The sequence below is a fragment of the Budorcas taxicolor genome, chromosome 15, assembly GCF_023091745.1.
Source record: "Budorcas taxicolor isolate Tak-1 chromosome 15, Takin1.1, whole genome shotgun sequence".
Classification (NCBI taxonomy): Eukaryota; Metazoa; Chordata; class Mammalia; order Artiodactyla; family Bovidae; genus Budorcas; species Budorcas taxicolor.
This window is the reverse complement of record NC_068924.1, coordinates 51,434,679-51,452,676: the sequence shown is the minus strand read 5'-3', so window position 1 is coordinate 51,452,676 and position 17,998 is coordinate 51,434,679. Positions and strand designations below refer to the sequence as shown.

The following is a 17,998-nucleotide window of genomic DNA, read 5'->3' as shown; positions in this document are numbered from 1 at the left end:
CTTTACTACAGATCAACCTGTTCAAACTGCTGTAAAAAGTTAAAATGGGGCCTGGAAAAATAGATATGTAACACAACATAGATCAGGATCAAGACAGCTTCTCAACCAGAAATAATTTAACCTAAATGCCCATCAGGAGGGGAATCTATTAAATAAATCATGGCACATTCTTTCAGTAGTACATTATGCAGCTGTAAGAAGAAATAAGGAACTTCTTTATGTAGTGATATAGAAAGATTTTTTTTTTTATATAGAAAGATTTTTAAGATAAATGACAAAAGCAGACTATAGAATAATGTGTTCAGAATATTGCCATACATATAAAAATGGTAAGCGGGGAAGAATAGATGTGTGTATGTTTAAATACTTGCATATGTATTTGCTTGCATATTAAAAAATAACCCTGGAAGGATACACAAAAAGACTAATACTATTGGTAACCTATGAGGAAGGGAACTGGACGGTTGGGCAACAGGGTTGGGAAGCAGACTTTTAAACTATTTCCCTTCTATATTTTTTGAATTTTTAATAATATGAATCTTTTATCCATTCAAAGTTAGAATCTTAAAATCTACCTTGTTTTTTAAAATTTTTAAGTCAAAATATTTTTACAATATAATATTCTTGTGATATTAAAAGATGCTTGCTCTTTGGAAGGAAAGCTATGACAAACCTAGACAGCATATTAAAAAGCAGAGACATCTCTTTGCTGACAAATGTCCATACAGTCAAAGCTATGGTTTTTCCAGTAGACATGTACGGATGTGAGAGTTGAACCATAAAGAAGGCTGAGCACCTAAGAATCGGTACTTTCAAACTGTGGTACTGGAAAAGGCTCTTTAAAGTCCCTTGGACTGCAAGGAAATCAAACCAGTCAATTCTAAAGGAAATAAAAACCTGAATATTCATTGGAAGCACTGATGCTGAAGCTGAAGCCCCAATACTTTGGCCACCTGATGTGAAGAGCTGACTCATTAGAAAAGACCCTGATGGTGGGAAAGATTGAAGGCAGGAAGAGAAGATGGCAGCACACGATGTGATGTTTAGATAGCATTACCGACTCAATGGACATGAATTTGAGCAAACTCTGGGAGATAGAGAAGGACAGGGAAGCCTGGCATGCTGCAGTCCATAGGGTCACAGAGAGTCTGACACAACTTAGCAACTGAACAACATTCATATGAAAATTGCATAAATAAGTACACAGCTCAATGAATTTTCACAAACTGAAAACACTTATATAAACAGTATCTTGAATAAGAAACAGATCACTACCAGCACCCCAAAAGTATCCTCTCCCCCAAATTGGCAAACCACTATTCTGACTTCCAAAACCAAAGGGTTATTTTGCCTATTTTTAAAATTTGTGAAAATGGAATAATATACTAGGTTCTCTTTTGTGTACAGCTCCTTTAACTGATTATGTTTGCAAGATTCATCATTTTTAGGTGAAACAGTAATTCTTTACTTCCCATTGCCCTAGTAGTTTATTTATATGAATATGCTATAACTTATTTATACTTTTTACTGGAGGTAGAAATTAGAGTTGTTTCAAATTAGAGTTGTTTCCAGTGTGGACCACTATGAACAGTATTGCTACTAATGTTTCTGCATGTATCTTTCAGTGAACATGTGTATGCATTTGTGTTGGGGATATACCCAGAACCTGAAACTACTGAGGTATAGGCAATGAAGAGGTTCATCTTTAATAGTTCTCTCAAACAGTTTTTTTAAATCATTTCCAATTTAGACTCCCACCAGAGTACATAAGAGTTCTAAGTGCTTTACATTCTTGCCAGTACTTACAAAACCTAGTATAGTCAGGTTTTCTGGTTCGTTTCTTTTACCCATTCTGGTTGGTATGAAGTGGTAATGCACTGAGACTTTAACTTGCATTTCCTTTAAGTCTACTGAACTTGAGCACATTTCCATCATGGCCACCGGCCATTTGGATATTCTCTTTTGTAACCTGTTTATTCACGTATTTTGCCCATTTTTTAGATTGGGTGGTCTTTCTTTCTCTTACTGATTTGTAGAGGTTCCTTCTGTATTCTAGATATGATCCTTTGTTAAATGTACATGTTACAAATATCCTCTTCCTCCCTGTATCTTTCTTTTTCACTTTTTAATGGTGCATTTTGAGCAAAAATTCTTGCTTTTTAATGTAGTCCAATTTACTCATTTTTTTCCTTGTATAGTTGTAATGACTTTTGTGTCCTATTTAAGAACTCTTTGCTTAGTTTAAGATCATGAGTATATTTTTGTATGTTACCTTCCAGAAGTTTGATAATTATAATATTTACATTTAGATCTACAAAAATTTTAAATGCTTTTTGTGTACAGTGTGCAGTAGGAGTCAAGTCAGCTTTTGTCACATGACAGTCCAATCCAGTTGATTGGACACCACTGCAATCAGTGTTGTCATATAACGAACGGTCATATGCTAAATGTTCATAGATACTTGGATCTGTTTCTATATTCTTTATTCTGTTCCAGTGGGCTGTTTGTCTATTCTTCAGCTAATAACACACTGTCCTAATTACTGGAGATTTAATGTAAGTCTTGCTATTTGGTAGAAAAAAAATTTTTTTTTAAGAAATAGTGAGGAGGGGCAATCTATTTACATATCTTAAGTCACCACTATTATTAGCCAGCAGCCTAGTTATTGCCACAGCAGAGTTGTTTCTGGCTGAGCACAGGTCAGTCTAAGAGAGCAGGGGCCCAACCTGAGGGGGCAGGGGGAGGACCAAGAAATGGTCCTTTCACAAGGCCAGTAAAACTGATGATAAACCTAGTCTCATAGGGATATTCTGAGAACTGAACAAAACATTATATATACTTAATTCAATCTGTGGCACATATTTAAACACTCAGTATGCATTAACTTTTATTATTATTTTTTTTGTTTTCATATTCCTCATATCTAGCACAGGGGCCAACAGAGACAAAATGTGCAATGAATCACTAGTTTAGAATTTTAGAACAAGATGGCATTTAGAGATAACTTTGTCCCAGTTCTTCATCTTTGCAGGGAAAGAATATGAAGCCCATAGAGATTAAACATGTCCCCCAGAGTCACAGAGCCACACAGGACAGATCCTAGGAACTAACCCAGACCTCCTGACTCCCAATGCAGAAAATTTTCCATTGTAGACTCTGCATTATTAAAGTTCTTAACAGGGTAGTCACCCCAGGGTCCTAGACTTTGCTATGATTGAGAGGCCAACTTCTGTCAACCAACCATCAAGGTGCAGGCGTGGTGGTGCAGAGCCCACCATACCTGAGGCCGAACGCAGCAATTCAGACTTCTCGTCATGACAGCACTGCAGTAGGAGCTGTGAAGAATGTTAAAGTCAGAATGCAATGCAGCTGAAATTTTCCAGCAAAGAAGGGAGGAGCTTCTTTGAAGCCTGCAGGAGGTTTTTCTTAACCAGGGAAAATGCCAGGGCTCTTCAAAGGTGTCGCTTTAGGAGAACAAAAAGAAGGTTGATTCTAGTATCCCTCTTGGCATCTCACTTGCTTTTCCATGTTAACCTAGATCTGTCTGGACCGATCCACACCATCAGGAGCCCATGGTGATATTATATTTCAGTTCTGAGCCAGGGCACAACATAGCCAGCAAGAGTTTGAGTGCATGAAATTTCAGATACCAGTTCCTATCATTTTACCTTCACAATCTTTCTTATCCTATCCTTTCTATTCTTACTGCCTGAGTTCACACCTTCATGCCATGGGGAGCTATTAAAGATATCTGTGCTACGGATGTATATGACTAGAGCTGTGTTTTGGGAAGGTTACCCTGCCTGCCTGTGAAGGAGAATTAGGCAGGAAATGAATGGGGCTAGGAAAAAGGTGGTAGGGAAGATGGACTGCTATCTACCATCAAACTGTATACTGCTGTGACTGACCTGGATTCACTGTGGGATGGCCCAGGGCAGATATCCTTAGATCCCTGAAGGAGTACACTATGATGCCCCAAATGGGTCATGGGATAAATCACTAAACTATTTTTGTACAAAAATACCCATATTACTCCTATTTTACAGACAGAAAACTGAGGTCCTCTGAAGGGTCCTCTGAAAGGATGTTGTATTTGGCCAGGGTTACTGGGAAACTTTGCTGGCAAAGAACAGATAAAGAAAGGAGTCAGATTAGAATCACGGACTGTTACAGCTGGAAGATATCTTAGAGATAAATTAGTTTCTCCTTCCTTTTCCCCCTAATTTTATATAAGGGGGAAGTCAAGGTCTAGAATGGGGAAATGACTCGTTTAAAGATTACAACAGTAAGGAAATGGAAAAGGCAACCACTTTATGTCTAGCCATAGCTAGAAGCTGAGTCTGTGGCCCAAACCCAAGCTCTCTCCTCTAGTTTTCCCCCAAATTATAATAATAGTATCCACCTATCATTATATGCGGCATTCTCCAGGGTGGGAAAGTTGGGAATAAATTGTATCTTCTTAATCCTCAAATGAAAAGCTGACACGCCTGCAGCATATATACTTCCAGGAATTCTAGTGATGGAAATTTTAAAAATTACACCTGGGACTTAAATGATTTTGGTGATGGTACTCTGAACAGTCCATAATAAGCTGTAAGGTACATAGATATCAAGTGGTTATGTTTATAACTAACATAAACATGCTAATTTGAGTGTAGCACACTCAATAAACATATACCAGACAGAAGGCATGGCCCTGATGGGGCTGGCAGCCTGGTACTGCATAAAGAGCACTTGATTAAGATGGAAGCCCAAGAAAATCTGGGGGGCTTCCCTGGGAGTCCAGTGGTTAAGACACCATACTTCCACTGCAGGGGGCATTGGTTTGATCCCTGGTTGGGGAACTAAGATCCCACATGCTGTGTAGCATGGTCAGAAAGAAAGAAAAGAAAATCTTGGCTCAAATACCATCTGCTTAATCACTACATTACACTGAGTAACCTTTCTAGGTATCAATCTCAACACCTAAAGTTTCTGTGAAGCTCAAAATAGTGAATTTTTGTGAAACGGAAATAGTGTGGACATTAGATGGATTCTGACCATCCTTAATTCAAATATTGGCTCTGGAAATTATTGTTACTTGGGCAAGTCATTTAATCTGTCTTAGATTCCTCCCACAGGGCCCTTAATTACCACAGTATATCTGAGGACTAAATGATATCATTTGTAATACTATTAAATGAAATAATGCTTTTAAAAGCCTGGCACATAGTGATGACATGATCTGGTATATAGTAGTTGCTCAATAAATGATATCTTTAAAGAAAGACTAAACAATGTACACAGATAGGACAATATAGGACATTATTATTATTATTGGACAGAAGCATGTTCCTATTGGTATGCTTCACAGAATGAGGCACTCATTAAACCCCTGTTAATGCAAAGTAATGATTCAACCACTCTAAGGAAAGACACCAAAGAGAAAACACAGTCCCTACTCTAAAGGAGCTTACAGTTGAGAGAGAGACAGATATACATAAAAGAACCAACCCTCTCAATTTAATCATAACGAGAAGGCCACCTCCCATGGCAAGTTCAGCACAAGCTACCTTGCTGCACCATGGCAATTAAAACCCAAAAGCAATGACTTCAGGTGGTTGAGCCTGAAAGGACAATGAGCAAGTCAATACTCCTAGGTTTTTTGTATAACATATAAGAGTATACAGCAGTTACTCAATATAAATGGTATCTTTTTAAAAAGTTGATCAAGACATGTCTACTTCTCAGGTCTCATGTCCCATCATCTTCTACATGCCTCCTCAAGATTCCAGGATTAACACAAACTGCATAAAGTTTCTCAACTGCATCTCCAGGATCAGTGACTTCCCACTTTTGCCCAGAATGTTTCCCCTTCCTGCAGAGAGTTTGACTCTTCACCCAACACCCTCAATGTGAGGAACTCCTAGTCATTTTTCCCCCAACCAGGGATGGAACCTGTGCTCCTTACAATGGAAATGCAGAGTCTTAACCACTGGACCACCAAGGAAGTCCCTCCTAGTTTAGTCATTTTTTAAGACTCCATTCATGCTCTTTCAGGAAGCCTTCCCTCATTCCTCATGCTGAGGTAGGTACTATGCTTATATGTTCCCATAGCAACCCTCTTTCCCTTAGACACCACTATCACTTAGCACATGTATCCATTTATTCCATATTTTCTGACCACTAGACATGAGCCAGGGCTTCCCTGGTGGCTCAGATGGTAAAGAATTCACCTGCAATGTGGGAGACATGGGTTCAATCCCTAGGTTGAAAAGATCCCCTGGAGGAGGGGATGGCAAGCCACTCCAGTATTCTTGCCTGGAGAATCCCCATAGACAGAGGAGCCTGGCAGGCTACAGTCCAACCCATGGGTTCACAAAGAGTCAGACACCACTGAGTGACTAAGCTCAAGTGATAAGCCAGACCAGGGTTAGCAATGGGGATATAATAGTAAATAACACAGCCACAGTTTCTGCTTGCTGAAACTTGCAATCTATTGGAAAAGGCATATATATAACAAGTAATTAGAAGAAGATGCATAATTTGAGGGAGGAAAATAGAGTACTATGGGATTGTAAAAAGAAGGACTAATGCTATCAATCAACATCATCATTATTACCACTACTAACTACTCATGGGCTCCATGTCTCAGACACTGTGCTAAGTACTTTAAACTTTCTTTTTTAACTTAATCCTCACAAAACATTTAAATAACATAGCTATTTAAAGGCAAGAAAATTGCAGCTTGGTAAAGTTAAGTAACTTACCCAAGGACATACACTAGTAAGCAAAGAATTGAATCGTTAACTTGGGTCTGCCTAATTTCAAAACATTTCTCCTAATCTCTGCCTTTCCCTTTAAGGATGGTGTACAGAGCCTGCCAGTTTTCTTAATATTCTCTCTTTTTCCATTAATCGTGGAACAGCTGAATTTTTCCTGGGTACATGACCATTCATAATAAAAATTACATTTCCCAACCAATCCTGCAGCTGGGTATGGTTCCATGACTGAGTTCTGGCCAGTGGGATATTAGCTCATGCACGTGCTTTCCCCTTCCCCTGCCTACAGGCTGGAATGTGGACATGCAGGCTGAAGTGGGAGCAGCCATCTCAGACTACAAGATGAAAGCAGTAGGATACGTTTGCAAAACAGAAAGCTGGAATATCCACCTATACTTTATATGACAGAAAAACAAACTCTATCTTATTTAAGCCCCTTGATTAAGTGAATTTCTATTATGACAGCCAAATTATCTCAACAAGAAGGTATTATGTCTCATTCATTTCTTTATTCCTAGAGTCCAGCAACACCCCACTCCAGTACTCTTGCCTGGAAAATCCCATGGACGGAGGAGCCTGGTAGGCTGTGGTCCATGGGGTCACTAAGAGTCGGACATGACTGAGCAACTTCACTTTCACTTTTCACTTTCGTGCATTGGAGAAGGAAATGGCAACCCACTCCAGTGTTCTTGCCTGGAGAATCCCAGGGACGGGGGAGCCTGGTGGGCTGCCGTCTATGGGGTTGCACAGAGTCGGACATGACTGAAGTGACTTAGCAGCAGCAGCAGAGTCCAGCAACATTAAATGCTGAGTTGAACTTAATTAAATTCTGGTTCTAGCTGAATTATTTACTGGCAGAATATATATATTGTCAGAGAGAAATCACTTATCCTCCTCAGTTTCCTTTTCCGTCCTGTCTACCTCACAGGATAGTTGGTGAACTGAAAAGCATGGTTTTCAAATTTATTGGTTACAAAGGGCCTAAAAAAAAAACCCATGTTTCCCTTTGTGAAGTACATGAAATACTCATCAATGTGCTTTCATCATATAAAACAAGAATGACTTAACTAGCAGAAAATATGGTTATATTATATAAATGGAGTTGTCTGCATTTCAAAAAATATGAAACCATATGAGTTTCTCTGTTAACATTTATTTTCATCAAATAAAACTGATGGGAGAAAAACCTGAAATTTAGAAAACCCTATCCATTAGCTTAATATTTTCTAAAATATGACAGATTGCCATTATTAAACTTGAAGAAGGGTTCCACTCTAGCATCACTAGTGTTCCAAGGGCCTATGGTTTGACAGGCAATGAGGTAATAGACGTGAAAGCACTTTGAAAATGGAAAGAGATCATTACTTTTATTCACATCAAATATGAATCTCTCTAAAACTCTGACACTGTTGTAATTTAACAGAATAGGCAAGGCAGAATGAGAGCCCAGTGGGCTGGAGACCAGGGCGCTCTAATGGCACAAGCTAAAAGTCAGGTCTTCACAGAAATCACTCTGTACCTGGAAAAGCTCTGGGAAACTCTAAAATAGTTTTTACAGCCCCAGTGTTTCCTGCTACCCCAAGCAACTGGATACTCCTAAATGAGTGTCAGTTCACTTTATGTACTCAGTGCAAGAATACAGATTTAATAAATGCTTGTTGAGTAATTAGCCTCCAATTAAAATAAATAAATTAATTTTAAAATAAATAAATAAATGTTTGTTGAGCTGAACTCTGTAAGACCTCCACTGGCCCTTTCAGGGAGAACTGCTCCTTTAGCTTAGCTCCACTGATATTTAGTTCATTCCTCTAGTAAAGCATTCCCCACATGTATTTTAGTTACATTTTTGAGCACTATCCTTCCCAGCCCACTTTATAGTTTTTGTAAGAAGAGACTGTGCCCCGCTCACCACAGCATCATCTGTGCAAAGCGCTGTGCCTGGCACATAGCAGATGGTCAATGCCGGTTGTTCTTTTCAGTGAGTTACAAGAGGCAGACTTGAGGGAAAACATGGATGCCAGTTTAAAACAGCTCTCTGTAAGCCAGTCCTAAAATCCATGTCTAGCCCTACAATCACTAGGCCAGCAAAACCAATCTTTCTGTTTCAAGGAAGCTAGGACTGTCACCATAAAGTGGTTTTGATCTGCTGATTTTTCTGGGAATGATGCCACAGTCTCCTCACAGACTTGTGGCTGTAAGCGCTGATCAATCTATAAGTGCTACAACAAAATAAGTAGGTGTCAGAAATGACAAACACCTCCGTTATGTCAAGAGTCAAAACAGTATGAAGTTTCCAAGAGAAAAGACATCTTGATTTCCTAGGGGCCATTCTACAAAGAGCAAGTAAATTGTCTGAGTTCAAAAATCTTACTCTCTTGCCCCAGAGCCTGAAAAATAGAACGTGTAACAGCTAAAACTGACAGCCATTTATGCTGCCTCTATTTCATCCTCGCACATCTTCCTCTTGGCACTGCTTTTATTCTTCGGCTGCTATTACCCTAGGATTGGAGTTTGAACAACAGCTGAGGGCAAGTAAGTGGTCTTGGGAGATATGACCTAGCACTATACATGTGAAGGACTACATTCTTTTTATTTTTATCAAATAAAAATCACTGTAAACAATCTGAAGCTTTTTAAATTTTAACAGAATGATGCAGCTCCCTTGAAGGAATAATGAGATCTACACACTGAGACACAGTGCTACGCCTGGAGGTATGCTTTGAAGTATGGTCCCTCACTGCCACAAGTCAAGGTGGGTCTCACATGATGAGAAAAAAAGGAAGGGAAAAAAGGGAAGATATACATGTACAAGGACACAGAGGCATGAGACGGCATGGACGTATGAGAAGATGCACCTGAAGCACAGAGTGAAAAATGGGAAATCACTGAGAAGGAGGCTGGGTCTGCGCCAAGAGACCTGGAATCCCATGACTTGCTATCATCTTCATGCTGCCACCCAGGGGGAAGCTTCGTTTTCACCTCTGCTGTCACTAACTCCTCAGAGAGGCATCAAGGACAGGATGGAGGGATGGGAACGAACCTAGAGTTATAAACCAGGCCATGAGAGATAAAACCAGTATTGAAAAGGAAAGCTGAGTGAAGTAGATGTGCCTTTCCCTTCCCAAAGTTCAGGAGTCATAAGACTGAGTGTGGGACCTTTGGAAGGAGGAATGAAGAGATCAGCAGAAAAGGGACAAGAGCTAGCCACTTTGCACTTGAGAATTAACTCTTGTCTCAGGGCTATAGAGTTCAAGAGAGTAGAAGAGTCAGCCTGAGTCAGAGAAGAAAACATGGAAATCTGTCTGTTTATTATTTTTTATAGGTTCTTACTTTAGGGAAAGAAAGGAGGCCAAAGATGCCTTCTAGCTTTTCCAGTCCAATTTACCAAGGGTACAAGAGACAGGGACTTGGGACAGGGCCTCTGAGAGCTAGCAGATGAAAGTCTTCATTGTGCTGTCCCAAGCGTAAAGTAAGGAGTCTCAAGCAGCCTCCACCACTATCCAGCACTATTGTGCTAGCCACCCTGGAGCATGAATAGTATCTAGAGAAAAGCCTACAGCCCTAACGAAAGGGAGCATCACTTCTTTCAAGCAAGCAAGGTCAGCTGGAGACAGCTGTTTAAGAGAGTGGGCCATGTTTGCCAGTTCTGATTTACAAAACCTCGGGGCAGCTCCAATAACCACATTTAGGTTCAGCTCAATCAATGTTTATTGTCCTCTACTTGATGCCAGGCCCTGGGCTGGACACTGAGGACACAGAAGAAACATGAGACAAGGCCTCTACTCTAAGGATGCACATCGTTTAGGCGTAGAAACAGTCATCAAAACAGGGTTAAAATAGAGCAGCACGTCCTACAACAGAGGAAGCACAAGGAGCCCCTTGTTCATGGTAGGAGAAGTAACCCGGTGCAGGCAATGGGAGGTTCCTCAAAGAGGGAGATTTGTTTTCCCCCTCCTCATCCTATATTCCTCAATGGGATTTAAAGGTTCAGGATGTATTAACCAAGAAGGAAAGTCTTGCAAGTAGACAGAACAGCATGTGAGAGGTTTTGAAACAGTATGATGATCCATGAGATGGGAGAGAAGCTGGAGGGAAAGATGGGACAGATGGCATTAAACATATCATTAAGCTTCCTTTTCTAAAAAGCCAAGGAGTGGGTCAGAGCATGGTATACACAGAAAATTATCTATGAGAGAGGATCCCAAGAAATTTTAAAAAGCAAAAAACTCACACCCAAACAAAACTAATTTTATTTCCTGCTAATTTATGTAAGACTTTTAGAAGGAGGATATCTCAAAATAAAACAACTCCAAGAACTTACTCTAAGGCGTCACAACTCAGAAAGGGTGTAAATCACTCCTTCTTCTGAATTTTAAAAGCACTTTGTATCCTCCTTTTAGCACTTGTCACTTTCTGCTTGGGAGCATAGTTATTTGTGTCTTATCTCTAGTGGTTTATCAGCTCCCTGTGAGCGTGAACCAGGTCTTGCTCTTTCATACTATAAAACTTTATTGCAACTCAGTCTGAATAGGCAAGGTACCCCCAACAGTACCTAGCATGTAATAGATCTTGGAAAAAGATAGCATGATGGAGTTACATGATATCAGAGCTAAAAGACTCATGAAGATATTCTAATCCAGACTTTCTCAAACTTGTGAAGAATCTGACAAAAGCTATGGATTCTCTTCCCAGAAAAACTCATACATAGAAAACATTTTACACACAACTTCATGGCCAGCCATACTCAGAGAGGTATGGTTCGGTTCAGCTCAGTTCAGTTCAGTTGCTCAGTCATGTCTGACTCTTTGCGACCCCATGAATCGCAGCACACCAGGCCTCCCTGTCCATCACCAACTCCCGGAGTTCACTCAAACTCATGTCCATCGAGTCGGGGATGCCATCCAGCCATCTCATCCTCTGTTGTCCCCTACTCCTCCTGCCTTCAATCCCTCCCAGCATCAGAGTCTTTTCCAATGAGTAAACTCTTTGCATGAGGTGGCCAAAGTATTGGAGTTTCAGCTTTAGCATCATTCCTTCCAATGAATACCCAGGACTGATCTCCTTTAGCATGGACTGGTTGGCTAACTTGCCCCAAATCACAAAGCTAATAAGTAGCAGAACCAAGCCTAGAATACAAGTTTCCTGGTTCCCAATTCAGTACTCTTCTCATTACAAAGGAAAAAATTTAGTAGGGTTGTTTCCTGCTGGGAGGGTGCCTGATACAAGCCTCAGGTGTGGCAATGTTTCTCTTAACAAAATTCCTTGATATAAGGATGATGCTCAGAAGAATGTGGCAAGTTTAGTGGCTTCTGAGGTCCAAATTCAGTGGCCCTGGACCTCTCCTAAGGTGAGAAACAATGGGAGATGTGCAGGGTTTCATGGGACCATCAAACTAAGCCAAAGAACCAAAAATGACATTGAAATCTCCCCAAGAACAGTAAAATCTTCCTAACTATACTGTTTGCAGGTCAAAAAGCAACAGTTAGAGTGGAACAATGGACTGGTTCCAAATTGGGAAAAGAGTACATCAAGGCTATATACTGTCACCCTGCTTATTTAACTTACATGCAGAGTACATCGTGTGAAATCTGGGCTGGATGAAGCTGGAATCAAGATTTCTGGGAGATATATCAAAAACCTCAGATATGCAGATGACACCACCCTTCTGGCAAAAAGTGAAGAGGAATTAAAGAGCGTCTTGATGAAGGTGAAAGAGGAGAGTGAAAAAGCTGTCTTTAAACTTAACATTCAGAAAACTAAGATCACAGCATTCTGTCCCAGCACTTCATGGCAAATAGATGGGGAAACAATGGAAATAGTGACAGACTTTATTTTCTTGGGCTCCAAAATCACTGCAGACGGCACCTGTAATCATGAAATCAAAAGACACTTGCTCCTTGGGAAAAAAGTTATGACAAACCTAGACTATGTATTAAAAAGCAGAGACATTACTTTGCTGACAAAGGTTCATCTAGTCAAAGCTATGGTTTTTCCAGTAGTCATGTATGGATGTGAGAGTTGGACCATAAAGAAGGCTGAGCATGGAAGAGTTGATGCAGTTGAACTACGGTGCTAGAGAAGACTCTTGAAAGTCCCTCAGAAAGCAAGCAGATCAAACCAGTCAATCCTAAAGGAAATCCACCCTGAATATTCATCGGAAGGACTGATGCTGAAGCTGAAACTCCAATACTTTGGCCACCTGATGAGAAGAACTGACTCATTAGAAAAAGCTGATGCTGGGAAAAATTGAAGGCAGAAGGAGAAGGGGATGACAGAGGACGAGATGGTTGGATGGCATCACCAACTCAATGGGCATGAGTTTGAGCAAGCTCCAGGAGATGGTGAAGGACAGAGAAGTCTGGCGTGCTGCAGTTCATGGGGTCACAAAGAGTCGGACATGACTGAGCAACTGAACAATACTGTTTACAGGAAGTGATAGAATCCTGACTCAAAGACAGACTGACTTTCAAGCCAACATTGTGTCCATCCCCCCACAGTCCTCTTCAAATGCACAAAAATCTAACTACCACAGAAGCAATCCTGAAGCTAGAGCCAGAACAATAGACTAAATAATCCTAGAATAACTGCCAGTTATCTGTGATAAGGGATTCAAGAAACACACGCATCTTTTAAATCTGCTAACACACAAGCGAAAAGAATCAGTGATTTGGCTGAAAATGTTAATCCACTTCTATATGCCACAAACCATTCATTCAACTAAACTAAACGTATCATTTTCATTGTGAGGTCCATATTGAATGAAATACTAAGACGGTTATTTTCTTTAAGTGTCACAGATAATAAAACCAAATCATTTGCTCTTCCCTGTGATAATCTCGCCTAGGGACAAGGTTGGGAACTGGCAATAACATCCCCACTCTGGATCATACCCAAACTACATAACTGGAGAGAACTGAGGGACGACCCCCTATCCTTTCTGGCTCCAATATAATCCAGCCTATACACATCTGATCTTCTGGGTCTTTGCAAAAGCTATATACTACCTTTTCCTAAAGGACCCCTAGGGACTTCCCTGGCAGTCCAATGGTTAAGACTGCACTTCCACTGCAGGGGGCACGGGTCCAATCCCTGGTTGAGGAGCTAAGATCCCACGCGCCTCGGCCAAAACGGCCAAAAGAATTCTAAAAATAAATAAAAGACTACTGCCCCCTTTACCTCTTCTGGCTTAACTAGGTGCTTGTATCTTCCAATGCCATGTGTGGGCTTTGACCTGTAGTGCCGACTGGTGGTCAACAGAATGCCACCTGAAAGAGAAAAAATAAGACAAACCTGTTTCAAAATTCCTCAGGGACAGACAGATCATACATGAGGAGACAAATTCTCCACTGCAAGATGGAATATCTGGGGACAGCAAGCCTCTCATCGGTTTAAAGAACCAGAGTTATTTATTGATCCTGAGCTGACATTCAGTTTACCCCTTTTCTCTCTCCTTTTGGCCCCTGGACTACATCTAGTCCCCGCTTTGAGAAATTCTCTCCTATTAGAGCCACTGGTGTAGGGGGACAAAATACATTCTTACAATATACATATTCTCCTTTAATCCCCGTTATTTTAATTTTCATTTACAAATAAAGAAACTGCAGCTCAAAAAGTAGGAATTGGAGAGAATGCCAAGGTGATCAGTGGCGAGGACCCTGTGCTTCCACTGTAGTGGGCATAGGTTTGATCCCAGGTTGGCAAACTAAGATCCTGCATGCCATGCTACAGCCAGAATAAATGAATAATAAATTAAAAATAATAATCAATTAATATAATAAATAATAATAAATATTAATGATATATTTTAAAAAGCAAGAATTGGCTAAGGTCACCCAGCAATTAAAAGGCAGAACTGCAATTTAAACCCAGGTCTATCTCACTAAACAGCCAGTGCTCAGTTGTGTTATAATATCTGAATTTCTAGAATACAAAAACTAGCTAGACTTGATCATTTCCATATCTGATATCAGTTCCTTAATTTTACCCTTCACTGGAACCACCTCTGTTATGTCTGTGTATCTCTCTTGCTCACTCCCCACCTTCTGGAAAAGTACTGGTCCTAGGTTCTGCCTTCTTTCCTCCTAGCCCCTGTGGTCCTGCCCTCATCTCCCCAAAACCACCACTTTGTGGGGTGCTAAATACAAAATGGTGTGGAAAAGTTTAATGACATCTAGTAAAATACTTCTTAAGTTTCTCTTTTCTAAAATGTGCTTCCAAGTAGTCTGGTCTGTGTCAGGCCAATCAAGAGTCATGGCTTCAACTATGGAGAACAGTATGGAGGTTCCTTTAAAAACTAAAAACAGAGCTACCATATGATCCAGCAATCCGACTCCTGTGCACACATCTGGAGAAAAACATGGTTGAAAGGATACATGGACCCAAATGTTCATTGCAGCACTATTTACAATAGCCAGGACATGGAAGAAGCCTAAACTGTCCATCAAGAGACGAACGGATAAAGAACATGTGGTACATACGTACAATGGATTACTGAGCCATAAAAAGAATGGAATAATGTCATTTGCAGCAATAGTGGACCAAAGAGATTGTCATACTGAGCGAAAGAAAGTCAGAAAGAGAAAAACAAATATATATCACTTATATGTGGAATCTAAAAAAAAAGTACAAATGAACTTATCTACAAAACAGTAATAGACTTACAGATGTAGAAAAACTTATGGTTACTAGGAGGCAAGAGTGAGGAGAGGTAAATCGTCAGACTGGGATTGACATACACACACTACTATATATAATATAGATAACTAATAAGGACCTACTATATAGCACAGGGAACTCTACTCAGTATGGGAAAAGAATCTAAAAAGGAGTGGATATATGTACATATATAACTCATTCACTTTGCTGTACATCTGAAACTAACACAACATTGTAAATCGACTATACTCCAATAAAAAGTTAAAAAAAAAAAAAGAGTCATGGCTTCAGAAACTTTCCCTGCATTCATAATCCACAATATTTCATCAAGACAACCCTAGGATATCATGGATCCCTTCCATGATATGCATTAGCCTGCATTTACAATTACATGTACAGATATTGGGACAGTTACAAAGATGACTATAATATGCTACTTTTCCTTGAGACACTCAGTATGTACTGGCGAAGGATAATGGGAAGGCAGATAACTACCTTATGGTGTACAAAATACTTTAATGGAGATAAAAGCAAGGAACCTAGATGAAAGAACAACTAACTCTGTCTGGGGCGTGAGGTGGGGGTGAGGGAGTGAAGGAGGGTACTGGGGAAGGGTTCAGAAAAGTAACAGCTGCATTCTTGAAAGAGAAGTAAGAGTTTACCATGCAAGGAAGAAGGAAGTATTTTTGGCAGAGATTTCCAAATAACTGAGGTATTTTTTGGTCATGGTCCCAACAGACCCTCTGAGCCTTCAGGTTCCAGACTCTACAATCAAGGGTACCACCCAAAGAGCTAATATGCAAAACCCCTTGATGGGTACACAATCATGCTCAGACCACAGCTTTGAAAATGAATTCATCCACCAAGATTTTATTATGACTTTAATACATGACCTTCCAAAAAGTACTGAACTCCCCAAAGCATGCTTACTCATTCAAAAAATATTTATTTCTACCCAACAGAGTAGCCAGCAACAATTATACCCTCTCAACCATGTGACTTGCACATACCAAGAGTTATGCAGTGTACAAACCACCCAATATCCATGGAAGGCCTGGTTGGTGCTGCCCTAGATGCTGGAGCTCTAACAATGGACAAACACAAAGCCCCTGCAATACAGAACCTATGGTCTGTTGGTGAGACTAATATCAGAGCTGGGTGAAAAGGGCTCTCTATGATCAGAGCCATATACATGGGATAGGCATTAAGACTGGACTTGTGGTGTCAGGAAACGATTCTTAGAGCCGGAGAGTTTTAAGTAAAACCTGACAGGTGGCTTGGAGTTAGTGAGGCAAGAACACAGAATGGGGAGAGGAAGAGTCAGAGAGAGAATTTCAAGGCAGAGTATGAGGAGAAAGGCGGCAAGAGAAGAGCTTACAGAAACAGGCAAAACTTAGGAACAGCTTAATTATTCAGTACTTATGATATATCAGACACTGTACAAAGAGGTGGAGATATAACAGGGGACATGACCAACAAAACTCTGCTTATGGAGCTTATAGTCTAGTAGGAGGAGGGAATAGTCACACAAAAAATATGAAATTACAAATTGTGAAGAATGATAAAAAGAGCTATGGCAATTCAAATGGTGGATCTATTTTAGACTGAAATATCAGGAAAGGCTTCTCTAAAATAGAATGACCTGTGAACTAAAACTAGATGTCAGAGGAAAATAATAATAGTGGTTATCTCCAGGGAGAAGTGGCTAGAAGGAGAGAGAGATTTACTGCTGACTTTATACTCTTGAATCTTAAATTTTTTTTTGTATACATGCATTATCTACTCAAAAAAATAAAATAATAAATTGAGACCCAAAAGACAGATATGGAGTTTATTAGGTAAAAGATAGAGTGAATGTTCCAGGCAGAGGGAATAACATGTGCAAAGGCCTCAGTAGATGACACAGATTGGCATATTCGAGGAACTAAAAAGGCTGTCCATGTGGCTGAAGCAAAGCAAGAGGGACTGCATGCACCAGACATCAGGGTCGGGGGTTGGAACCTACCACTTTGGGCCTTGTTAAGGGTTTGGATTTCATGCTGAACATCAAAGAAATTATATGCCTAATGTGTTTTTAAAAGATCACTTTGGTTGTTGTGGGGGGAAGGCGAGTGTGAACGGAACTTGAAGCAAAGATTCAAGTAGTAGCCTTGGCTGAGTTGTTGTTAGTCTTCCTGTATCCATACCCCCATCTCTATTCCATCCTCTAAAACTGACAAATGAATCCTTCTAAAACACAAACAGAATCATGTTATTTTCTTTCATTAATTCAACCATTTATCCATTGCACACACACAATTTTTAAAAAGGTCTTTGCAGTATTTCAAAATGTTTGATAATTTTCCACTGTCTGAAGTTTGTACTCATTAGGCAAGCTTTTAAGAGCCTTAATTTTGTAATTTAGTTCCAACCACTTCATGTCCTCACTCTCCATCCTCCAGGCCTTTAATACTTTGCTTCTCATCCACAGAGCTACACTTGGCATTCTGTATAAACCATGAAGCTCTCCTGCCTCTGTGCTGTGCCAGGCTGTCCCCCCATGCCGGGACTGCACCTCTCTGGTGATATCCTTCATCGCCTCC

The 17,998-nt window shown here is 40.2% G+C and overlaps 1 protein-coding gene across 1 annotated transcript in view; it reads right to left on the bottom strand.

Moving 5' to 3' along the window:
• Positions 1-17,998, bottom strand: part of MRPL48 (mitochondrial ribosomal protein L48) — a 52,336-nt gene that overhangs the window by 16,511 nt on the left and 17,827 nt on the right. Inside the window, exon 4 of the mRNA XM_052652833.1 lies at positions 13,938-14,026. Coding sequence (XP_052508793.1) covers positions 13,938-14,026 — 89 coding nt within the window. The remainder of the gene's footprint in view (positions 1-13,937; positions 14,027-17,998) is intronic.